The 27,077-nt window shown below is 37.0% G+C and overlaps 1 protein-coding gene across 3 annotated transcripts in view; it reads left to right on the top strand.

The window, feature by feature from the left end:
• The window catches only part of LOC136039580 (rabenosyn-5-like), a 79,904-nt gene that overhangs the window by 43,719 nt on the left and 9,108 nt on the right, over window positions 1-27,077 (top strand). For all 3 annotated transcript variants that reach the window (XM_065723433.1, XM_065723434.1, XM_065723436.1), the window contains exons 7-10: window positions 3,324-3,463; window positions 9,068-9,154; window positions 17,013-17,183; window positions 23,663-23,774. In XM_065723433.1, coding sequence (XP_065579505.1) covers window positions 3,324-3,463; window positions 9,068-9,154; window positions 17,013-17,183; window positions 23,663-23,774 — 510 coding nt within the window. The remainder of the gene's footprint in view (window positions 1-3,323; window positions 3,464-9,067; window positions 9,155-17,012; window positions 17,184-23,662; window positions 23,775-27,077) is intronic.

Raw genomic sequence — 27,077 nt, forward strand, 5'->3', positions numbered from 1 at the left:
AACTATATACTAGATGCTTCCAGTACCAATGACAGCGAAAATCAAATCTGATTGGTTGAAATGGTTACTTGGAAACTTACATAGCCATCTTTAGCTGTTAGCCATAGCCATGTGGCTTACATAACTATATACTGGATGCTTTCAGTACCAATGACAGCGAAAATCAAATCTGATTGGTTGAAATGGTTACTTGGAAACTTACATAGCCATCTTTAGCTGTAAGCCATAGCCATGTGGCTTACATAACTATATACTAGATGCTTTCAGTACCAATGACAGCGAAAATCAAATCTGATTGGTTGAAATGGTTACTTGGAAACTTACATAGCCATCTTTAGCTGTAAGCCATAGCCATGTGGCTTACATAACTATATACTAGATGCTTCCAGTACCAATGACAGCGAAAATCAAATCTGATTGGTTGAAATGGTTACTTGGAAACTTACATAGCCATCTTTAGCTGTTAGCCATAGCCATGTGGCTTACATAACTATATACTGGATGCTTTCAGTACCAATGACAGCGAAAATCAAATCTGATTGGTTGAAATGGTTACTTGGAAACTTACATAGCCATCTTTAGCTGTAAGCCATAGCCATGTGGCTTACATAACTATATACTAGATGCTTTCAGTACCAATGACAGCGAAAATCAAATCTGATTGGTTGAAATGGTTACTTGGAAACTTACATAGCCATCTTTAGCTGTAAGCCATAGCCATATGGCTTTCATAGCTATATCCTAGATGCCTAAATTACCTAGGACAGTGGAAATTAAATCTGATTGCTTGAATCGGTTAAGTGGGAACTTGCATAGCCTTCTTTAGCTGTAAGCCGATGCCCTATGGCTTGCATTGCAATATCCTACACTTAAAGCACCAAGGATAGTGAAAATCAAATCTGATTCCTTGAATTGGTTAAATGGAAACTTACATAGCCATCTTTAGCTGAAAGCCATAGCCATATGGCTTTCATAGCTATATCCTAGATGCCTAAATTACCAAGGACAGTGAAAATTAAATCTGATTTCTTGAATCAGTTAAGTGGAAAATTACATAGCCTCTTTTAGCTGTAAGCCATAGCAATATCGTATATACTTAAAGTACCAAAGACAGTGAATATAAAATCTGATAGTTTGAATTGGTTTTATGGAATCATGCACATCTAAATATATTTTAAAGTATCAAAAAATTCGGCAATCCAAAATTTTATTGGTTAAGACATCCATGTGCAGTTTCACAGTTTTTAGCAGTAGCGGGTGCTAAGTTAAAAAAAAAGAAACAGTAAAAATAAGCAAACAATCAGTAAACATATAGCACCGAACAGCTTAAAAATCTGACTTCTGATAAGACTCTGACAAAATTTCGTGTCCCGTCGTTAAAGAATTTACTGTACAGCTTAAAAAATCTGAACAGCTTAAAATCCGACTTCTGATAAGACTCTGACAAAATTGATGCCTCTATTCTATTGACGTTTAAGCACTTTTAACTTTTTATGCTAATAAATATGCCTATTGACTTTTAAGCACCGAACAGCTTAAAAATCTGACTTCTGATAAGGCTCTGACAAAATTTCGTGTCCCATCTTTTAAGAATTTACTGCACTTTTGTTAAATACTACTCCGGTATGATATTTGGTTTAATTTTGGAACAATCTAACCATATTGAAAAAATTCAGAAACGCGCTCTTGTTATTGTTCCTCATAGCCCAGAAATTCCATATTCTAAGTGATTAGTTAAGTTTGGAAGTGAGTCTGGATTTTGGAAAAAAAATTGCCTAATGCCCACAAACACCGTGATATCCCTTCCTCGGATTTTACCACCAAACGACCTCCAAGAGTTGTCGACGGGCCAGCCCAAGGTAGTAATAAACGTGAAACAAACACAGTGTGAAAGAACCGCGTTTCATGTACGAGTGTAATATTACTCTTAAATAAACCGTGGATTTTTTTAACCTATCTATATATATAAAAATAAGTTATCTGTGTGTGTGTATGTGTGTGTCGAGTGAAGTCATGTTTGTGTGTCGACTGACGTCATGTTTTCGACTGACGAAATTACAGACCGGGACATCGGGACACAAATGACGACCGGGACACCGGCACATAGGGAATATAAATGACGACTGGGACACTCAAAGAGAAAGCGACCGGGACACAAGGAATGTTCGATTAGCAATCACCATCAACAAAGCACCGGGACACAAATGACGACCGGGACACAGGGAGTATAAATGACGACCAGGACATAAGTAAAAAAAAAACTAAAAAAAAACTAAAAAAAAGGTAAAAACTACAAAAAAACTAAAAAGCGAAAAAAAACTAAAAACTAATAAAAAACTAAAAAAGCTAAAAAACTAAAAAAACTAAAAAAAAAAAAAGAAAAAAAGAAAAAAAGAAAAAAAAGGAAAAAGTTTTCTAATTATTTTTTTGCGTTCTTATTCTTTTTGGGACCCTGTAAAAAAGTTCGAGGGGTGCTTTGACGGGAATAAGTGGGCTGTAGAAATGGATTTCTACTTCTCTACCATACTTCGCTTGAATGAACTTGTAAGTTAGTATGCCAATATAGATATTTATGTACAAAAGAATAATATATTTATTTTAAAATAAATCGAAGGCTCCTTTGACGTAAATACAATAGCTGTACAAATCAGTTCCTACCTCTGTGACATACGTTTTCTGAATGAAACTGTAAATTAGTAAGCCAGTTTAGGTAGGAACCAAAATTACAATATTTGAAGCTATAGGGATGACAGTGGTCAAGTATGGTTCTGAAGCATGGGCGCTCCGTGAAACGACGCGGTTTGCTAGATTTTTTCCAGAGAAATAGCCTACGGATTTGTTTGGGTACCCGACTGACTAACCGTGTCTTGAAGAGTCAGTTGTGTGAAAAATGTGATTTAATCTCGGTTTCTAGGCCCATAATACGAGAAAGGATGACATGGCTTGGACACGATCTGCGGATGAAAGATTACCAGAGATTGTCCTTGTCTTCCAATTTTTAGGGCCGAATAAAAAGCTGGTTATTCTCGAATGGGGAGGAAGGACGTCGTAAGAAATGCTTTAAGAAAAATAGAAACTTCTTGGGATGTTGTAACGAGGAAAGCTATGAATAGACGGGGGTGAAGGAGAAGCTTGCGTAGCTGTGTTGGCCTCGGGTGGCTTGATGATGCAGTGCGTTAGTAGTAATGTAGACATATTTGTTTATCAAAGTAATAGATTTACATGAAATAAGTTGAAGTCGACGTGGCCCATGAAAGACGAGAAACTAACGTCGCCACTAGTTTAACGTATAATGTACTGATTTTAATTGATTGTACTTCTAGATGTTAAATAAGTATGAGAACCAATTAGAAGCTCGAACCAACAGACCAGCTTTGGTAGTTTTATACGATAGTCTCATTTCAAACAAAGAAAAGACAACACAGCTTCTTTTCGAATATATTGATCTCTCCAAATTACTATGGTGAGTGTTTATCCAGTTTAGTTTATGTTTTTTTTTATACGAACAAGAAAAAAAAATCTGTAAATATAAAAAAGGAAATCCTTAAAAGAGAAATATACGTAAAAGCAACTAAACTTAATCTGTTATTAAAAAAAAGAACGTCCAGAGACAGCCGTAGTATCATAGTTACAGTATCTGATGCAAACTATTAAAGAACGAAATCTATGTACATAAAAAAAAAAAAAAAAAAAAAAAAAAAAAAAAAAAAAAAAAAAAAAAAAAAAAAAAAAAAAACGCTGAAAAATTTCAAACGTGTTTTGAAAAAAACTGTCATGTGAAGAAGAATCATCGTTTGAAGTGGATTCAGGAATATTAACTATTATTTCGATTAATATTAATGGTAAAAGCTATTTGTGATAACAGTTTTACGGGAAAACCAAAAAACGACTGGAACCGCAAAGATAGTGTCAGATTGAAATGAAAACTGCACCATTGAATCACCATAGCTGAAAATTCCTATTTTGGAGAATTACAGTCCCTTATCTCCAGCATCAAGGAAAATCACTTTTTATGGTACTTGATATCTACTAAGTGACATAGCGATCGCAAATTCTGTCGGTTGGTCTGTCGGTCCCGGTTTTGCTAGTTTAGGCACTTTCAGGTAAGCTAGGACTATGAAATTTAGCAGGCGTATCGGGAACCAGACCAGATTAAATGAGAAGTTGTTGTTTCCCTGATTCGACCATCTGGGGGGGGGGAGTGGGGGGACGGTTAAATCGGGAAAAATTGAAAAATGAAGCATTTTTAACTTACGAACGGGCAATCGGATCTTAACGAAATTCGATATTTAAAAGGATAGCGTGTCTCAGAGCTCTCATTTTAAATCCTGACCGAATCTGGTGACATTGGGGGGTGTTGGGAGGGCCTAAAATCTGGGAAAACGCTTAGAGTGGAGGGATCGGGATGAAACTTGCTGGGAAAAATAAGTAGAAGTCCTAGACACGTGATTGAGATAACCGGGACGGATCGGCTCTATTTGGGGGAGTTGGGGGGGGGGGGGTTAATTCTAAAAAATTAGAAAAAATGAGGTACTTTTAACTTAAGAATGAGTGATCGGATCTTAATGAAATTTCATATTTAGAAGGACCTCAAAACTCAGATCTCTTATTTTAAATCCCGACCGGATCCAGTGTCACGGGGGGGGGGGATCGGAAATGTTGGAAAACACTTAAAGCGGAGAGATCAGGATGAAACTGGGTTGGAAGAATAAAAAACAAGTCCAAGATACGTGACTGACATAACCGGACCCAATCCGCTCCTTAAAGGGGGGAGGGTTAATTCTGAAAAAATAGAAAAAATTATGTATTTTTAACTTACGAAGGGGTGATCGGATCTTAATGGAATTTCATTTTTAAAGGGCCTCATAACTCAGATCTCTTATTTTAAACCCCGACCGGATCAGCGTCATTTGGGGGGGGGGAGCCGAAAATCTTGGAAAACACTGAAAGCAGAGAGATCAGGATGAAACTTGTTGGGAAGAATAAAAACATGTCCAAGATGCAGGACTGACATAACATGAGATGCGTGAATGCCATATGGGCTCTTTGCTCTTGGCTCTTCCTACCTTGTCACAAGTGCCATATGTTAGACTGGACCTGCTATTCCTCTAGGAAGTAGAATTGGTTGTGGAAAGAGTTCATGTAACAATGTGTAAATAGTGTAATTCTTCTACGCCATAAAAATGAGTCATTCCGTATAGAATGGGAAGATGTGATGACATCCAATGATGAAAAGAGGTTTATTTTGTTTTATCGGATTTTCCATATTGACTTATAGAAACATTGTTAGAGAGAGAAGTACTGCGTTAGACAACTACAAAATAGCCTTAGGGAATGTAGGCCTTCTAAATTCGATGAGTCTAAGAGACCAACTTTATGAGAAAAAAATTAATCACAAGTATAAACTAGAGGATAAGATGTATAATTGTTATTGTAATTCTCTGAACTGATTATTGAGGAAAGCGAAAAAATAATTTTATTCAAGGAAGTATCAAGTAGTGGGGCTAAAACGTGGCGCGTAATAAAATAAGTACTTCCGCAGCTGGTGGAAAGCTTCCGTTAAAAATTGTAAACCAAGAAGGTGAAAAGTTCGGTTTTCCGGATTATGCCTTAAGAAATTCGGAAAGTACTTGCAATGGTAGAATAACGTATTGCTGAAGTGGCCGTTCTACCATTCTATTCTGCCATTGATTCTATTCTATTCTACCTTCTATTCTACTTCGAAACCGTGGCCGTGTAGCTGAAGGAAACCGTCCACGGTTACATGTTCCACGGTTTTTGGTTAACAGGGGGATGGGATTAACATGGTTAACTTTGGCTAGCCATTAAGGGGTTAGCCTTGGTTAACATGGGGACTGTGAGGTGTCAATATATATAACTGCTATTTCTATCTAGTGAGGTCAAGTAAGTGATCTCATCAAGTGAGATCAAGTTATGATGTTATATCATTCGGTTTTTCCTACATTAATCAAGCAGTATCTTGGATCCTTAGTTAATGGTGCAATAAAAAAGGATTTCCTCTCTATAATGCTTTTAAATGTCTCATGAAACTTTTTCTCGTAGAATAACTTGAAAAACTATACACCGATTTATTAAATTATTATTGGCCGATTTCGGTTTCTCCTGTGTTTTTTAAATAGCTTATGAGACTTTTTTTTTCGTAAAATATCTTAAGAAATTATAGACCGATTTCGGTTTCTATGTTCACGTGTTTTAGAGAATTGTTTTATCGCCCTTCTTTAAGCATATTTAGAGAGCTGTAAAACTTTCCCAGGCGAAAAATGAAAGTTTGCTCATTTTTGAGTCGACTCCCACTTTGCAGGGAGACAGATACAATCGAAACTTATAAAGCTTATTCCCTTATAAGCCTAACAAGCCCTTAGGTACTTCACAACTATTCCCAGAGGATGTCAACTTTAAGTAACTTCTTAGTAACCTTTAAGTACCTTTAAGTAACTTAGTAACAACTTTAAGTAACTTTAGTTAAAGTCAAGTTGCAACGGATTAGAGCCTAGAATATGCCGATCGTCTCCGGTGCAATCTTCAACTTTTAACTGTTGTTAAGGTAGCCCTTCAGTTGGTATGAATATAGGGTAATCAAATATCGTATTTTAAGCCGGTAGTATCCACCCACGAGTGGTTAAAAAGTCAATATCGTTTTACACTGGCGTGTATTCCGGTACTTACGTGTAATAGCGACCACACTTTGTTATTGATCTGTTATAAAACTGGTTTTCTGTGTCCGCTCGGAGATAATCAGCTTAGCCTTAGTGAGAGAAACTACTTTTTGAAGTATTTTTTAGTCAATTTGAAATTCCTCTGTTTCGACTGCATTTTTGTTTCATATATTAATGATATACCCAATTCAAAGAGAGGAAAAAATCTTAAAATGAAGAACGAAAACCAGTTCTATGCCCAGTAAAAGAAAAGAAAAAAGACAAAGTAAACGACTGATATTTCTCCTGTTTAGAACTAGGCGCCTTCAGCAATAAATATAGAGGTAACTAAAAGGGGAAGGATAAACTCTAAAATAATCAATAAAAATTAAAAAAAAAATAAAAATAAAAACGATAGAACGAAATAGGAGACAAACCTATATCTATACACGATTAGTACTACTGTGATTGAACACCATAGAGTATTTATATAAACAATTATGAGTGACATCCGTGAAGAGACAAAAGCAACTGCAGTGCCCAAGTTGTATTTATCTTACTTATCGCCGAAACTCTATTATGCCTATTCTATGCCAACATGGCGTTGGTAGTGTTTGTTTGAACGCACTGTGTCCTAACACGAGCCATTGTGGCACCCAATAGCTTTTTCTAGCCTGGATCTTTATTCAATGTGAAAATGTTCAAAACTCTAATATCTCTGTCGGTTAATAAATGGTTGTTTTGTGCCATTTGATGAACTTCAGCGTTGTTACGGTCAGCGTTTGCAGTCTTCGGACGTCCAGAAAATTAATCATCTTCTTCTCAACATCCTCTTCTTCCTCTGAAATTAATCGTCTTCTAAGCTGGTGTGGTGACGCGTTTAAATTCAGCTTCCCAAAATTTGTAGGTGGTAATTATCTGGATGGTCACAATTCTCAGATAGCGCTGAGTCTCGTTCATAGCATCGATCTCATCTTCGATTTGCTTAGGCGTATAGCCTTTCAAAAGCCACTCGATGCTTTTTTTTTTTACAAAAAGTTCACATCGATTTGAGTCAAATAACCAACTGTGCATCCAAAACGGTTAAGATCTTGTTAAGCACTTGCCAAAAGGGGAGCAAACAAATTTTCAAACTTACATTGACGAGTGCTGCCATCTGCATGTATGGGTGGAGAACTCTACGCACCGGTCTCATATGTATAAAATCAGGTACCGGTCTAATATTCTTTCTTTTAATTTGGAACTAATTGTTCAAGCTTAGCTTGAACAATTTTTTACAAATAAATTTAATATTGTTCTATAAATTTCAAGTACTGTACTTATAAACGGACAAAAATCATTAAAACTAATTTGTAAAAAAAATTAGATCTAGTTGTAAAAAAGAAAACTTGAATCCATAATCCCGGCTTAAAATTAATTTCAATAAGTAAAATTGCTGAATGCCTGTTTTCCTACAAAAAAAACTCCGTTTGTTTCCTTTCATTTACAGTCTTTGGGAAATTACTTGATGAGAAATTATTTCTATATATATTTCTAGCTTAGCAGCTAACCATAATATCTTCTTCAAAAAAATATTTGCTAAAGTGACCTGGATTGAACCTGTGCCCGATAAATCGTATCTACGATCTAAGGTATTCTTGTAGCTTTCTATTGCCCATTGCTTGTTCTTCGCTTTGTTTTGGAACGTGTAGACCCTTTGGTTAATTTTTAAAGATGTATTATTTATAAGGTTTTAAGTCATTTTCACTGCAAAATGTTAAATTTAATGATAAACTTTTATAATCTTTGGTTTTGAAATTTTGTGTGTTTATTCATTTAATTTATATTGTCTTGTTTAAAGGTACGTCCAATTTCAACATTGTAATAAAATCATATAATTTTCTTGGGAATCGTTATGTTTAAACACATTCTTTTGCATTTGTTTCAAGGGTTTAAAAGTAGATTTTTAATTATTTTGTTTAAAAGTAATTCCATATTTTAAAACTTAAAGAGAAAGTTTAAATTGCTTTGTTTAAGTGTTGCGTTTGTTAGCTTTCTGTCCATATTTTAATCCTATTCACATAATTTTGAAATTTTTTGACCTTTTTGAGAATGACTATTTTTTTGGTTCAAAATGCCTCTACCCATTAAAACATAAAATAGAAAATTATATAGCAGATAACAGAAGAGTATTAGAACCTGCTACTTTCTGTTCTTTGTTTAGTTTTTTCTTTGTATATTTCATATACATGTATATATGTTACATCCATATACACATGCATGTGTATATTCTTTTCATATGTATTTTCTTGCATATTACACACGTATTACACATACATGCTGACATTATTCAAGAGTAATTTTTCCACGCTCATAGAATTATAATATTATTTAACATATTTTGACTTTTTTAAGTCTTTAATTATTTTTAGGGAAGGTGAACAGGAATTTCTGTTAAATGACGCCAAAAAAGTTAGGATGGATCTTATGAAGTTAGCTGACACCCTTGATGGTTTGAGGTTTGTGGTTTAAGATGTTTGTTAATGTTATAATTTTCAACACATTTGACATTAATAATTTTTTTTATATATTTTATATAGAATATTGAAAGGCCTTTTAAAACAAGATAACTAGACGGAGCCTGGAAAAAAGGGAGCAGATCACATGGAATTAAACTGATAAAAGGACAAAAAAATTAAACACTTACCAAAAAAATCAATTAAATTGCAATTTGAGTAGATGAGACCATGAAGATAAGATGCAAGTAGATAAAGACATGGCGATTTTCATCATTTTTTCGATTAGATTTAGCGATTCTTCGTGCTGCAAAGTTTGGCGTAGTTCAGTAGAGGCTAGTTTAGTGATATTGTAGATCGATACTCGAGCGATAATGTACTCGATATTGCAGTGGTTTCCCCACATAGTAGATCTTGGTTTTATCCTTGATGGACCAACCTTCCTGATTCTGGTAGCATTGCGCTTTTTTTTTATTAGAAAATGGCAGTAATTGGTATGAGAAGATGAAGAAGGGGCGAGTAGGTAGTTCAAAATGGAGGAGGGTACATTTTGGTAAATGGACATTAGAAAGCACTAACTAATTAGATATTTTGACATTAGAAGCATATGTTAAACAAGGGAGGCCAGCACAAATGATTTTGCGGGCCAATTTAGAAATTATCCAAAGCGCAGCAGGCCGCATATAAATTTCTATGTATCCCCGTGTTAAGATTAAAGCCCTATATAGACAGTTTTCGGAGGTAAATTTGTAATATTTTGAATTGTTATTTTGTTTCATGTTATTTCTTATAAGTCTAGACATTATAAATAATGAAATAAAATAAATCTAATTACATTTATTATTAAATAATTATAATATTAATTTATTATTTATAATATATCATTTTAGTAAATTATAATAAATATTTTAATGGATTTATCGTTTAATAATAATACTAGTTAATTTTTTATTAATTATTTAATAACAATAATAAAACACATTTTGACTTCGATTAAGAGTCTGTTCTGTTATCTCTAATAAACTGTGCGTATCTGGGGACTGTCTCTGTGTTTACTCAATCGACACGAACCGGATGTAAATTATACCATGCGGTAAGTGTTTTCTGAAATATTTTGTAATGCTCCAAGCATTGTCATACTAGGCTATGGCTGCTCTGATCCCATGCAAGTCGTTTTTCTGATATTGGACAGGGAGGAACAAATGCAAGTCAGTGGGCAAAACTTGTTAAACAAAGCAGCATACCGAATAAACCATCGAAGTAGGGTAAAAAAAATTGTCATAGTGTAAGACGTAGAACAGCTCATATAAAGTAATATAGCTGATAGGGTTCATCCAAGTTCGTACCCGAAAAAGAGAACTGATACTGGTTGACTTCTCTTGACTGAGTAGTCGGTAGCTTGTGAAATAATAGACAGCAAACAGGGCTGTGGAACGCGGTTTTAGTAAATTTTTGCTGATTGGAGTCGGAGTCACTTTTAACTTGTAAATGAAATTTTATATAATAATGACTTTTTGTCACTTTTGAATAATGAAATTTTAAAAAGGGCTGTGGAGCCTGAGTTTTAGTAGATTTTTGCTGAATGGAGTCAGATTCAGTTATAAATTCTAAAATCTACATAAATGAAGTTTTAAAATAGGGCTTTGGAGTCGAAGTTTTAGTAAATTTTTGCTGAATGGAATTGGAGTCAGTCATAACTAATAAAATCTAGCTAAATGAAGCTTTAAAAAGGGCTGTGGAGCCGCAGTTTTAGTAAATTTTTGCTGAATGGAGTCAGATTCAGTTATAAATTCTAAAATCTAGTTAAATGAAGTTTTAAAATAGGGCTGTGGAGTCGAAGTTTTAGCAAATTTTTGCTGAATGGAGTCAGATTCAGTTATAAATTCCAAAATCTAGTTAAATGAAGTTTTAAAATAGGGCTCAACTGGTTTTGTATTAAATCAGGAGTTAAGCAGGGTATTGTTCTATCCCCCTTTATATGGATCATTTTGATGGACTTTGTCTTAAGGAGCACAGGAAAGGCAATTGGAGACCACGGAATCAAATGGGGAGGGAAAACGCTCCTGGACTTAGATTATGGTGATGATTTTAAGCATATTAGATGAAAATGTGAGCAAAATGAATGAAGTTTTAGAGGTTTTGCGAGTTCAGGGTGCTAATTAGGCTTGGAAATTAATTTTAAGAAGACTAAGTCACTAAGGCTAGGAATAAGTGAAGATGAACAAGTGACATTAGGTAACGAAAAGATTGATTAGGTTGGGAGCTTCAGTTACCTTGGTAGTATTATTAGTAAAGATGGTGGGAGCAGTGGAGATGTTAAAAGTAGAATAGCTAAGGCTCAGGGTGTTTTTTCGCAGTTAAAAAAAGTTTGGAAGAATAGAAAGATAAGTCTACAAACCAAGATTAGAATATTGGAAGCTGCAGTGATGACAGTGGTCAAATATGGTTCTGAAGCATGGGCGCTCCGAAAAGCAGATGAAAATTTACTAGATGTTTTCCAGAGAAATTGCCTACGGATTGTTCTGGGTATCCGGCTGACTGACCGTATTTCAAACAGTAGGTTGTACGAAAAATGTGGTTCAATCCCGCTTTCTAGGGCTATAATGAAAGAAAGGTTGAGATGGCTAGGCCAAGTTCTACGGATGAAGGATGACAGAATACCGAAGACTGTCCTTTTTGGCCAAACGTCTGGGGCTACACGGAAAGCAGGTCTTCCTTGTCTGAGTTGGGAGGATGTCATAAATAAAGATTTAAAGGAAATGGGAACTTCCTGGGAGGGTGTAAAGAGGGAGGCTTTAAATAGATTAGGTTGGAGGAGGAGCGTGCGTAGCTGTGTTGGCCTCAGGCGGCTTGGTGCTGCAGTGAGTTATTAGTAGTAGTAGTAGTAGTAGCTGTGGAGTCGAGGTTTTAGTAAATTGTTGCTGAATGGAGTCGGAGTCAGTCATAATTTATAAAATCTAGCTAAACGAAATTTTAAAAAGGGCTGTGGAGCCTGAGTTTTAGTAAATTTTTGCTGAATGGAGTCAGATTCAGTTATAACTTCTAAAATCTAGTTAAATGAAGTTTTAAAATAGGGCTTTGGAGTCGAAGTTTTAGTAAATTTTTGTTGAATGGAGTCGGAGTCAGTCATAACTTATAAAATCTAGCTAAATGAAGCTTTAAAAAGGGCTCTGGAGCCGGAGTTTTAGTAAATTTTTGCTGAATGGAGTCGGAGTCAGTTATAACTGATAATATCTACTTCAATGAAATTTTAAAAAGGGCTGTGGAGCCTGAGTTTTAGTAAATTTTTGCTGAATGGAGTCAGATTCAGTTATAAATTCTAAAATCTAGTTAAATGAAGTTTTAAAATAGGGCTGTGGAGTCGAAGTTTTAGCAAATTTTTGCTGAATGGAGTTAGAGTCAGTTATAACTTATAAAATCTAGCTAAATGAAGCTTTAAAAAGGGCTCTGGAGCCGGAGTTCTAGTAAAATTTTGCTGAATGGAGTCGGAGTCAGTTATAACTGATAATATCTACTTCAATGAAATTTTAAAAAGGGCTGTGGAGCCTGAGTTTTAGTACATTTTTGCTGAAGGGAATTGGAGTCAGTTATAATTTGAAGTCGACGTTTTAGTAAATTTTGGCTAAATGGAGTCGGAATTGAAGTCGAAGTCAGTTATAACTTATTAATTCTTGTTAAATGGAGCTTTAAAACCGATTTGTGGAGTCAGATTTTTAGTGAGTTTTTGCTGAAAGGAGTCGGGGTTAGTTATATCTATTTAAATTAAGCTTTAAAAAGGGCTGTGGAGCTGCAGTTTTATTAAATTTTTGCTGAAGGGAATCGGAGTCAGTTATAATTTATAAAATATAGTTGAATGAAACTTTAAAACAGGGCTGTGGAGTCGGATTTTCAGTAAATTTTTGCTCAATGCAGTCAGAGTCAGTTATAACTTATAAAATCTAGATAAATGAAGCTTTAAAACAGGGCTATGGAGTGAGAGTTTTAGTAATTTTTGGTTGAAAAAAAAGAGTAAATCTAGTTAAATGAAGTTTTAAAACATGGCTGTGGAGTCGGAGTTTCAGTAAATTTTTGCTGAATGGAGTCGGAATCACTTTTAACTTATAAAATCTTGTTAAATGAAGCTTTAAAACAGGGCTCTGGAGTTTGATTCCTAGTAAATTTTTGCTGAATGGAGTCGGAGTTGGAGTCGGTATATTGGAAATGTCAATAGTCGGAGTCGGTTATAACTTATAACCAATTCCACAGCCCTGTTTCCGAAATGTCTAGATTTTACATTAGATGCCACTAATTTCAAACAAATATATGTTAAATGAATAAACTTTTAATTGACTTATCTTAGAAATCTCAGTTGAAATTAAAGCAAGAAATATTACGGAGTGTATATTGACGAATCTTGATGGAATATTAAAATGTATAACATATATTTGTTTTTGTATATGTTTTTATTTTAATTTACCCATGTTGGGTAGCCTTCCACGGCCTCATGCCAAACATTTCTTTGTTTCTTGTGTTTTTTTTTAGTTTCATTTTCGGTAAACGAAGCTAATTTCCGTTATTATTATGATTATGACATTATGACGAGTAACAATACACATCTACTATTTATATACCCTAATTATATACCTCAACAGCCTAATTATACACCCTAATTATACCTTTACCTGTAATTATGCCCAATTATATACCTATTTATATACCCCCAATAAATCTACAATTTATATAATATTTTTTTATTATTTTATTTATGATGTGTTCTACTATTTCTATACTCAATTTCATGAGCTCTACTCCCCATTGGGGTTAATGTTTGTCGTAGTTTTAATTGAATGAAATAAAACACTTCAAACAGGTGATACGAAATCATATTAAGCAAAATAAAAGCCCCTTCCCTCCTCAGACTGAAATTGTTTGGCTGTATCCTTCGCCACACCTTCTACCCGTTCCGTGTGTACATCTGTGGCTTATTTTATAATACCTATTTTTATGGCACTTGGTATTAACCAAGTGACATATAGCAGTCGCCAATTCTGTCGGTCTGTCTATCGGTCTGTCGGTCTGTCTGTCGGTCCCGGTTTTGCTACTTTAGGCACTTCGAGGTAAGCTAGGACGATGAAATTTGGCAAGCGTATCAGGGACCGGACCAGATTAAATTAGAAATAGTCGTTTTCCCGATTTGACCATCTGGGGGGGGGGAGTGGGGCCCGGTTAATTCGCAAAAAATAGAAAAAATGAAGTATTTTTAACTTATCAGCGGGTGATTGGATCTTAATGAAATTTGATGTTTGGAATGATATTGTGTCTCGGAGCTCATATTTTAAACCCCGACCGGATCTGATGACATTGGGGGGAGTTGGAGGGGGAAAACCTGAAGCCCCGGTTTTGCTACTTTAGGCACTTCCAGATAAGGTAGGACGATGAAATTTGGCAAGCGTATCAGGGACCGGACCAGATTAAATTAGAAATAGTAGTTTTCCCGATTTGACCATCTGGGGGGGGGGGAGTAGGGGCCGGTTAATTCGGAAAAAATAGAAAAAATGAAGTATTTTTAACTTATGAGCGGGTGATTGGATCTTAATGAAATTTGATGTTTGGAATGATATTGTGTCTCAGAGCTCTTATTTTAAATCCCGACTGGGTCTGATGACATTGGGGGGAGTTGGAGGGGGGAAACCTAAAATCTTGGATCTAAAATCTAAAAACCACTTAGAGTGGAGGGATCGGGATGAAACTTGATGGGAAAATAAGCGCAAGTCCCAGATACATGATTGACATAATCGGAACTGATTTGCTCTCTTTGGGGTAGTTGGGGGGGGGGGGAGTAATTCTTAAAAATTAGAAAAATGAAGTATTTTCAACCTACGAACGGGTGATCGGATCTCAATGAAATTTGATGTTTAGAAGGATATCGTGTCTTAGAGCTCTTATTTTAAATCCCGACCGGATCTGGTGATGGGGGCGGGGAGTTGGGAGGGGGAAACCTAAAACTTGGAAAACACTTAGAGTGGAGGGATCGGGATGAAACATGGTGGGAAAAATAAACGCAAGTCCTAGATAGATGATTGACATAAACGGAATGGATCCGCTCTCTTTTGGGTAGTTGGGGGGGGGGGGTATTTCTGAAAGATAAAAAAAATGAGGTATTTTTAGCTTACGAACGGGTGATCGGATCTCAATGAAATTTGATATTTAGAAGGATATTGTGGCTCAGAGTTCTTATTTTAAACCCGACCGGATCTGGTGACATTGGGGGGGGGGGAGTTGGGAGGGAGAAACCTAAAAATTGGAAAACACTTAGAGTGGAGGGATCGGGATGAAACTTGGTGGAAAAAAAAACACGAGTCCTAGATACATGATTGACATAACCAGAACGGATCCGCTCTCTTTGGGGTAGTTGGGGGGGGGGTTTATTCTGAAAAATTAGAAAAAATGAGGTATTTTTAACTTACGAACGGGTGATTGGATCTCCATGAAATTTGATTTTTAGAAGGATATCGTGTCTCAAAGCTCTTATTTTAAATCCTGACCGGATCTGGTGACATTGGGGGAAGTTTGGGGTGGGGAAACCTAAAATGATGGGAAACGCTTAGATTGGAGGGATTGGGATGAAACTTGGTTGGAAAAATAAGCAGAAGTCTTCCATACGTGATTTACATAATTGGAACGGATCCGCTCAATTACGGGGGGGGGGGGGGGTAATTCTGAAAAATAAGAAAAATGACGTATTTTTAACTTACGAAGGAGTGATCGGATCTTCATGAAACTTCATATTTAGAAGGACCTCGTAACTCCGATATCTTATTTTAAATCTCAACTGGATCAAGCGTAATTGGGGGGGGGGGGCAGTTGGGGGGACCGGAAATCTTAGAAAATACTTAAAGCGGTGAGATCAGGATGAAACTGGATGGGAAGAATAGAAACCTGTCTAAGATACGTGACTGACATAACTGGACCGGATCTGCTCTCTTTGGTGGAATTGGGGGGGGGGGGTAATTTTAAAAATTGAGGTATTTGTAACTTACGAAAGGGTGACCAGATCTTAATGAAATTTGATATTTAGAAGTATCTTGTGCTTTAAAGTTCTAATTTCAAATTCCGACCAGATCCTGTGACATTCGGGGGAGTTGGAGGGGGGAACCGGAATTCTTGAAAACATGAAAATTGGAGTATTTATATCTTACGAATAGACGATCGGATCGTAATGAAATTTGATTTTTAGAAGGAATTCATGTCTCAGAGCTCTTATTTCAAATCCCGACCAGATTTTTTGACATTGTGGGGATTTGGAGGGGGAAATCTTGGAAAAACACTTGGAGTGTAGGAATCGGGATGAAGCTTGGTGGATAGAATAAACAAATGTCCTTGATACGTGATTGACAGAATCGTACTGGATTCGCTCTCTTTGGGGGAGTTGGGGGGAGGGGTTCAGTGATTTGGCGAGTTCGGTGCTTCTGGACGTGCTAGGGCGATGAAAATTGGTAGGCGTGTCAGGGAGCTGTACAATTTGACTTGATAAAGTCGTTTTCCCAGATTCGACCATCTGGGGGGTAAAAGGGAGAGGAAAAATTAGAAAAAATTAGGTATTTATAACTTACGAGTGGGTGATCGGATCTTAATGAATTTTGATATTTAGAAGGACTTTGTGACTCAGAGCTCTTATTTTAAATCTTGACCGGCATTAAGCCTCTTATTTTCCTTTTTAAATCAATCTATTGATTCATAGAATTTTGTTAGAGCTCATACCATATGATCTCTTGGCTCTTAGCTCTTCTCGCCTCGTCACAAGTGCCATATGAGCTCTTAGCTCTTGTTTATTCTTCTTTTTCTAGTCGTTTTTATTTAATTTTCGTCCTTCTATTTACAGTAAACGGATTGTTCTTCTTGGTAAAGATCAGGAATCTGAGATTCCTCGTATTCAGTTGAGTCTACAGAACAAAATCAGATATGCCACAGCTCAATTTTTGAAAGAAAATCTCCTTGGATTGCCCTCACTGCCGTCTGAAGAGGAAATGGTTAGGATAAGAGAGAAAAGAAAGTAGGACCTTTAAACTTTTTTTTTTTAACTAGTGCTCTGCTCAACGATCCATAATAGATAAGACATTAAAAGCCATTGTAGTGGCAAGCAGAAAAAAATGTAAGAGCTGGAAGAATCTGGAGAAAAAGTTGGTCATTTTTTTAGTTTCACCAAAATCAAATCACGAGATTTTCCCCATAATTGCCTACGTTTTTTCTATCGTTCATCTGACTTTTACGGTTGTTTTTTTTTTTTTTCAAATCCTTGTGGGACGAAAACAACTGGTCGTACTTAAGATTGTATGCCTCCCATATCTACAAACTGATAACGGTTACTAAGGTAACTCCGCATAAGATCAAAGTGTTTATCTCGGACCTCATACACCTTACAATTTTCCAGCAGTATAGTACAGGCAAATGGAGGTTTGACCCGAAACAAATTGCAACAGAAATGATTCTTACACCATCTTGTAGAGAAAAAAAAACTGAACAATATATCCATTTTCGCATATTCTGAGTCGACGCAAAATAACCGTGTTTTGGCTTTCAATGCGATTTTTTTTACGTTTTCCGAAAAAAAAATAATTTTAGTATCCGACCGTTTTTCTTGAAATGAAGTATGATTCTGATCCAGAATGACAAGCTGAGACTGAAAATGAAGTCAGATTGCGTGTCTGATGCAAAACAAAAAAGTTTCACTATCGTCAATAGGTGTTGCGGTAATTTTTGTAAAGACGATCAATCGGCACTTGTTATTCAACAAATGATCGGTTTTTCGTACAAATACCTGAACTAGGCACTAGTATAAGACACTTCGAAGGCTACGTAATGCAATAAAAATGAAAATCGTCACATTCATCACTTAGTGTTTTAAAAATTTCAAAGTTTATTCCCAAGATTTGACTGAGAAATCAATTAGACGAAGACCTCAAGTAATGCCAGAAAGTCGAGTAGAAAACTAGTTCCGGTCAGTGACAGTCATAACCTTTATTTAAATTCGCCATCTACCCCGAGAAAAAATTTTATTCGAAATTCCGCCATCTAACAGTCGAGTAATACTTTCCGGTGAATCTGCTAGTGGAGGCTCCATTCAATGGGAGCTCCATTCGAAGTCTACCTCAGACATGTTACCTTACCTGGCGGCTGCAGGACACAACCACTCTACGAAATCATGCCATCTTTACCTCCAGCGAATGGACAAGCTCGAAGATACCCATCCTACGGTCTACCAGGCTTTCTAGAGTGGCATGCATGTAATAAGACGTTCTGATAGATTCTGGGCTGGACTCTCCACAGATCTTGTCATTGAACAGGAGCTTATGCGCTCCCTTAAAACCTCTGGTGGCCTTACCAACGGCAGCGGCATGACAGAGGCTCAGAGGTCCCTATGGGTTTTGTCGCGACTAGTCTGCTCTACAGTAAACCTTCTGATGGAACGTATCTCACAAATTCTGTACGTTACAAGCGATCAGCACAAGGAGATGTCAGAGCCGATGCAACTGAGATACTGCAAAGATACGCACACGATTATCGAGTTTCTGGAAAGGGGTTCACCATTTGAGGGAAATGTTCAGTTGAGAAGCATAGCAAAATGTCTAACTGCCTATCCGTCTGCCAACGTTGATTCTGCCAAAGATGTTGGCCTAAAAGTCATTGACGCCATGTCTGGACAGCTGGTCTCTGACTTTGTGTTTCGACGAAAACAACAGGCAATCCAGATGACGACCAAGCAAAGTCCAAGCGGAGACTGCAAACGACTAGACCCGACTCTTATTTTTCAGAGGTTTATCATGATCGCAAAAATGATCAATCTTACGGAAACTGAGTACTTTCAACACGAACTGTGTTCCTACCCAGCGTCACTTTTTGACAGCTCCTGCATGCTCCGGACTGGGAACAAACCAGAACTTGCGAAGGCCATAGCCCAGGCGTGCAACCTTGAGAAGCATTCATTTCCCCTCCCCGAAGGCACTCGATATATCCTAGACGGAGGAGCTCTGCTGCACAGGATACCATGGACAAAAAATGAAAGATACCTGGATATTCTAGACCATTATGCAACTTACGTGACAGGAAAGTACCCTTCTGCCACTATCGTTTTCGACGGCTACGATGGTGGGGCTTCCATAAAAGATATGGCTCACTCGCAGAGGAGTCGTACAGTTGGCCGTGAGATCTTCTTCTCAGCAGATATGCAGCTCAAGGTGAAGAAAGAAGAGTTCTTATCTTGCAAGAAAAACAAAGCCAGGTTTATCTGCGCTTTAGCTGATCATCTTCGTGCAAAGGGTGTCTCTGTCTCCCAGGCATCAGGTGACGCAGATGTCCCGATTGTGGAAGCCGCTGTTGCCTCTTCACGGTATCACGACACTGCCGTAGTTGGTGACGATACCGATCTATTGGTTCTCTTATGCTACCACTGTGACTTGTCAAGCAAGAAACTATTCTTCGCACCTGAGCCAAAGTCGAATAAAGCTCCCCAAATATGGGACATACACACCCTGAAAGAGAAGCTAGGACAAGATACTTGTCATCTGATCCTTTTTTCTCACGCCCTGTTAGGCTGTGACTCTACTTCGCGAATCCACGGTGTGGGAAAAGGTCTTGCACTGAAGAGGCTGATAGAAGACAATGATTTCCGAAAATCAGCTGCAGTGTTCATGCAGAAGTCCGCTTCGAAGGAGGAAATCAAGACCGCTGGTGAAGACGCCCTGCTGATCATATACGGTTTGTCGAAAGGAGGAAACTTGAACAAACTTCGCAGAGAAGTTTTTGAAAAGAAAGTGACAACGGCAAACTCTTTTGTTCACCCAGAACATCTGCCACCAACTTCTGATGCAGCCAAGTTTTATAGCTATAGAGTTTTTTATCAAGTTCAGGTATGGACCGGGGAGCCTGATCCGGAACTGAAAGCCGAGGAATGGGGATGGAAGAATAAAGGTGACTTCTTGTACCCATTAACAACTGACCTCCCACCATCCCCGCGTATGCTCCTAAAGATTGTGAAGTGCTCCTGTCGTGTACAGTGTACTTCGGCGAGGAGTAGCTGTTTTAAAAAAGGCTTAGTTTGTACTCCAACTCAGAACCTGTAAGGGAACAATGTGTTCCAACTCCCCAAAAATCGACAGCAACAATGATGAAGAGAACCTAGAACCCTAGTCGTTAATCCATTCCAAATGAAAAAGTTGTGAAACTAGCCGGAATCTGATTCTCTATTTTGTATTTTTTATAAGATTGATTCTATTTAATAGACTGTGAAGATTAGACACTATGGGTTGACCCTAAATAGTATACGAAGAGTGTTTTAACTGTGATTTACGATACTGAAAACTGAAAACCAGTTCGGTTTGTAATTCACTTTCCCTAATTATTTTATAAAAACAACGTAGATCATTCATTAATGATTACGATTTTTTTTTTCTGGTTCAGTTAACAACCTATTTGATTCTATTTTCGGTCTCAGCTCGTGATTCTACGTCAGAACCACACTTTCATTCAAGAAAATCGGGCTACAACGAAAATTGTATTTTTTAGGCGAAAAAAGTCGAAAAAATACAGTTACTTTTTTATGGTGCTTCTTACGCTAAATCCGACTTCGTTTTCGGTCTCGCCATGTTATTTTGGGTTAAAATCATACTTCAGTTCAAGAAAAACCGATGTTTCCCGAAAATTGAGATTTTTATTCGAATAACGGAAAAAATAGCATTAAAAGCCAAAAAACGGTTATTTTGCGTCGACTCAGAATTTGCGAAAATGGATATGTTGTTCAGTTTTTTTTTCTCTACAAGATGGTGTAAAAATCATTTCTGTTGCAATTTGTTTCGGGTCGACCTCTTTTTGGAGCTCATTTTCCTGTACTAGTAGGCCATGGTCAACTGTGTCAAAAGCCTTTACTAGATCCAAAAAAAACTGCACCAGCCTTCTGAGGTAAAATATCATTCTGAAAAGTGGGTACTTCGAAAAGTTGAAGTTAAGCTGGAAATTGGAGTCAACCTATGTATAATTTTATTTACTCGTTTAATAACCTTATATATAGGAAAGTTTTCTAAGACTAAACAAAAAAGTTGCTCAGGTCAGGCAAGGTGGCTTAGTTAAACCTGAGCTATTCAACTGTATTATAGATCATGTTATTCATGACCTGGAATCTGAGCTTTGGACTCAATTACGGGGATAGAGTTGTCACTGATTGTGACTTAGTTACAAACTCCAAGTCAAAGCTTATGGCTCTGAACACACTTCTGGAAGAAGCTGCCAGGACCGGACTTTGCATTAACTGGAAGAAGAAGAAAGACATGCTAGTACAGCCTAAGTTTGACATCTACAATTCTAATTATTTCGTCGCCGGGAATCAAAGCGAAGTGTTTGACCATTTCACTTATTTTGGCTCTATTATATCATCGGACGGCTGCATCGACCATGAAGCTGTTGTCCACGTTCCTTTGGCCCTTTGTTGTCATAGGTAGGCTGAGCCATATTTAGAAGCCAATGATCAGTCGAGCCACCAAAATACAGATCCTTAGAACTTTATTCTGTTCATTCCTGGTGTATGGAGCCGAAACTTGGCCTGCAACTGCCGCTTTCTATTGCTGTCTCGACACTCTTCAATCTAAGTGGCTTTGGCAATTGAGGGAACCCGATGGACAGACTATCAGCAATGACCACCTGCGAAGTATGACTTCCTTGTCGCCCTTGTCAGACCAGGCTTTGACCAAATTGAAGTGTTTAACCATTTCACTTATCTTAGTTCTGTCTTGTCATTGGACGGCTGCATTGGCGATGAAGCTGCTGCCCACGCTGCCTCGGTCTCTTTTGTCTTAGGTAGGCTGAGCCATGTTAAGAAGAAGCCTATGATCGTTTGAGCCACCAAAACAAAGATCCTTGGAATCTCCGCCTGTTCGATCCTGGTGTATGGAGCCGACACTTGGCATGCAATTGAAGTTTTCTAGTTATCAGCAATGACCACCTATGAAGTATGACTTATCTGTCACCCTTGTCACACCAGGCTGCTCAGCTGACACTGCACTGGTTCGGACATCTTTTGCGCCTGCCTGCCGATGCTCCAGTTCGGATTCTTCACGACTTCGAACCAATCAGTTTTGGCTGGAAACGTCCAAGAGGAAGACCCGAATTCCGGTGGAATGACAGTCTCGGGAAATTTTGAATTTTGTTATCTCATACAGAGGCCATTGCTGCTGAGCGCCCCTTGTAGAGAAGGCTGACAGGCGACGCTCTCAACGCCACTCCGGCGTGAGGATTAAGTTAAGTAAGAAAGCTTAACATTGTTAGACCACATTTTATAAAATAAGTTTACCAAAAATTGCTCTTTTTTGCAATCCATCTGGGCCAAACGAAAAGTAGGAGGTCCTAGGCTGGGGTGGGCACGTACGAGGAAATTCGAAGGAAGTAAGATCTTCAAGGGAGGGATGTAAATATAGAATCACTAAATTGATTGGGTGGTGGAAGAGTCTGCGCAGGTGTATCAGCATAAGGGGGCTTGTTATTATTGCGAGTTGTCAGGTTACCTTAGTAGTATTACTCATGGGGCCACTTGAAAAAAATATAAACTACGAAATTCCACCATGTTTGGTTGTCCAATTTATTGCGATAGCTGTCAAAGACGATAAATTTGATGTCCACTTTAATAACCTGTCACGTTTTATAGTCAAATTAGTGATAAATAGAATATATGGTAGCAAATATTTATTTCAATAGTTTTATAATCACAATTTCTTTATTTCAAATTTATAAGAAACGAAACCTTTTTTTAAGATAAGATTATTTTATTTGACACCTGCTAAGGAAAGCCTCAAAGGGCTTATTGGCAGCAGGTGGGAGTTTTTTCTATTCTACATGCTCTAAAAATACTATTCTGTATAATTCGAGATGGCATTAATGCTCGATTTGCCCATATAAAATCCTACTTACATAAAACACAGACGTAATTACTGTTCTTTTGCAAGGAAAAATATTTTTGTTGTGGCCTTGACGGATGCCAGATTACTTGTATTTCGTATTGCAACGGGGATCATAATCTCATACTCAAGGAACCAAATTTGTTTTTACTGAAGAAGCTCTAGTTGTATTTCTAAATAAATATATAAAATATAAGGTTATAGTTATAATATATTAATAAATATTATTATACTGTAATATATTCATTTGTACTTACAAAAAATTTGTATTATCCTTTAGTTTAGAAAACTATATTGTTTCTCTTTTTTTTCAGTTCTCCTAGTGTTTTTAAATTTCAACCTAAAAATTTTAACCTAATTTTACGATTAGTTGATTAATTAATTAGTTAAGATAACTAAATGAAATTAAAGTTAGCTACAGTAATTGATTAATCGTTGTTAATTAATTATTCTTATGTTAATCTCATTAATATGTCGCATATACCTTTATGTTAAGCTAATCACAGGTTTTTTCTCCTCAAATGTATTTAGGTACTTATTTTGTATGAATTGATCTATTTTAGGATTTGTTTTAGTTTTAGTTTTGTTTTAGAGCCGAGGCAGAGAGAAGACTAGAAGAACTGAGGGGGAAAAGTCCTCAGAAAATAAGCCATAAGGAATCAAGGCTGAGCGAGGAATCACCAAAAAGGGCAAATAATAACCGAGTGAGTTGTTAATTGTATAATATATTTGTTTACTAATATATTTCAAGTGCTAAAGTTGTTTCTTTAACCTTTATTTGAAATAGTTTGTATAAAGTTGAAGGGTGTTTTTTCAAGGAGGTGATTAGCGTGTAAGTATTTTACCTTAATTATGCTAAGCAAATTTCTTTTAAAATTTCTGAAAACGGAACTGCTCAAAATTAGATGAAAGGTCTCTCCCCTCTCTCCTCAGACTGAAATTTTGGGATATTACCTCATCCCCTTTCCGAGCCAATATTTTTGGATAGACCGTGGTATATTTCTTGTCATCTATCTTCTTTTTAATTCTTTCTTAGTTTTGTTCCTAGAGGAAGCAATATTTGTTGAGAAATTCTAAATGATAGGTAATGATTGATTGATTGATATTGACTAATTGATAGGTATCCTAACTGATTGATTCCTAACTGATAGGTATTGTTTGATTTAAGTGTGTCTAAAACGAAGAAAAAACAAGAAATGAATAAAAAGTAGATAGACAGGATAAAATGGACGATGAGGAACACATAAAGTAATTTTTTTCTGTTTTTTTTTTTTGTTCAGGGAGTGGGCAGAATCTTGGTCTGAGGAGGAGAGGGACAGGCTGTTGCTTTTTCAAAATAATTTTTTATCAAGTTTTTCAAAATATTTTCCAAGAAGACATTATTTGTTGTTTTAACTGTTTTACAGAGAACATTTTTTTTCACTTTTTACTGAGCAGAAGATTACACTTATGTTATGCTTATTATTATTATTAATATAACAATATGTATTATTATAATAATAATTATTTTAATAAGAATATGATCTTATATTTTAATAATATTATTATGATATTACACTTATTACAGATAATAAGTGTTAAATATAGAATAAAATAAATAAATATATTCGCAAATTTGGTGGCAGGCCGTTAAGCCTCTACAAAACAAAAATCTTAATTTGCATGTCTTCTAAATTTGCACAGGGAGAAAATGTCACTTGAATAATATTCATCAACTTCCTTCTTGAATGTCAGTAGATTTCTGGAGCAGATTACTCTTTCTGGTAAGTTGTTCCAATGCTGAACCACTCGGTTGCCGAAAGTCCATCAGCCCATGTCCTTGTAAAAGCGTTCCGTACTCACTTTGTACTGGTGTCCTCGGAGATGATTTTTATTGAACTGCACGACTCTCTGGGCTGGTACGTTATCATAGCCTCCATTGCAGAGCTTGTACATTTCAATAACATAACCACGATGGAATCTATAGGCGAGGGTTGGGCTTTCCAAGCTTTCTAAGCCGCTCTTCGTAGGGAAGGAAGCGTAACCTGGGAGAGAATTTAGTTATCCTCCTCTGAACATGTTCGAGAGCATCCATGTCCTTGTTGTAGTATGGTCTTGTAGCCCACTTAATTGAACAATCTGTCTTGGCTTTTTTCTACAATTGGCCAATGACTTTGACTTTTCCCACAACTATTCCCTTTTTTTTAAATTCAAAAATCAAAAAGTCCATACTCAAGAATCGGGCGGACAAGGGACTTACAGAGCGTAGCAAGCATTTTGTCCTCCTCGTACGAGAAGTTTCTTCTGATCATACCAGCAACTTCGGAAGCCTTCTTGACGACAGCTTCATAGTGGCTACTGAAGTTCAGTTCAGAATCCACTAGGATGCCTAGGTCTCTTTCGTCTTTACTAAGAGTGAGTGCAGCAGAACCAAGAGAGTATGAGGACGAAAAGTTTTGTGGACCCAGAGTGAGGATATGACTTCTGGGTATTGATTTCCATGGTCCACTTCTTCATCCAGTCATCGATTCGTTGGAGATCCGCCTGCAGATGGTGAATGTCTTCACATGACGAGATGACACGATAGAGCTTTGTGTCGTCCGCGTAGAGAAGGATGTCAGATTCGATGCCTTTAACTAGGTCGTTGATGTAGAGATTAAACAGAAGAGGGCCGAGGATTGACCCCTGGGGCACTCCGCTAAGAACTTCCTCTTCGGTATTGCTGAGACAACCTTCTACGCACACAACTTGCTTTCTGCCAGTTAAGAAGTCTGTAATCTATTGAAGAAGACTGGATGAGGACCCAGATGAGGAGAGACCGTATTTCCTGAGCTTCTGGACGAGACGCTTATGGGAAGAATGATTATTATGGGAGATGATTATTAAGAATAAGAGAATATATATATATATATATATATATATATATATATATATATATATATACCCCCGCCCCTAATACTTCAATCACTAAACTGTAAAACGTTTTTAGATAGATAGATAGTTACATGGTTATTTACAATAAGACTTAAACCATATAAACAGACAACGCAAAGTCCTAATGGCATACTTAAGCGCGTGGTATATCACCAACAAACTAAACAAAACACAAAAAAAGGAAATAACTGTCATTACTTTTGCTTAAACTAACGTGCACTTCTTACGGAAATCGAACTTCAACACTCACCACGGAAAATATTATGGGAGACTGGCAACATGATTTCTTAATAACTTCAGAAATTTGTTTCTATCATTACAATTTCTCACAGCTATTGGGATTAAATTCCAAATTTGTGGACCAATATGACGGAAACTAAATGCCGATCACACCGTTGGCCTAGTTTCAAAAGAGAGATCAGAACTATGAGATGTTGGGTAATTGTGAAATTGTGAATTAGTCGGGAATAATCTTGGGACCATAATCTCGGGGTCATCAAAAGTTACGAGCCTGAGAAAATTTGCATTATTTTGGAAAACAGGGGGAAACACTCCCGAAAATTCATACAATCTTAACTAAAATCACACCATCGCATTCAGCGTATCAGAGAACCTTAACGTAAAAAATTCAAGCTCCTATCTACAAAAATGTGGAACTTCGTATTTTTTGCCAGAAGACCGATCACGGGTGCGTGTTTATTTTATTTTTTTACTTTTTTTCCAGGGGTCATTGTATCGACCAAGTGGTCCTAGAATTTCGCAAGAGGGCTCATTCTAACGAAAATGAAAAGTTCTAGTGCCCTTTTTAAGTGACCAAAAAATTAGAGGGCACCTAGGCTCCCTCCCACGCTCATTTTTTCCCCAAAGTCAACGGATCAAAATTTTGACATAGCCATTTTGTTCAGCGTAGTCGAAAACCATAATAACTATGTCTTGGGTATAACTTATTCCCCCACATTCCCTGGGGGAGGGGCTGCAAGTCACAAACTTTGACCAGTGTTTCCATACAGTAACGGTTATTGGGAAGTGTACAGACGTTCTTCAGGGGGATTATTTTGGTTGGGGCGGGGGTTTAGGGGAAGGGGCTATGTGGG

This window comes from Artemia franciscana, chromosome 19 (assembly GCF_032884065.1).
Source record: "Artemia franciscana chromosome 19, ASM3288406v1, whole genome shotgun sequence".
NCBI lineage: Eukaryota > Metazoa > Arthropoda > Branchiopoda > Anostraca > Artemiidae > Artemia > Artemia franciscana.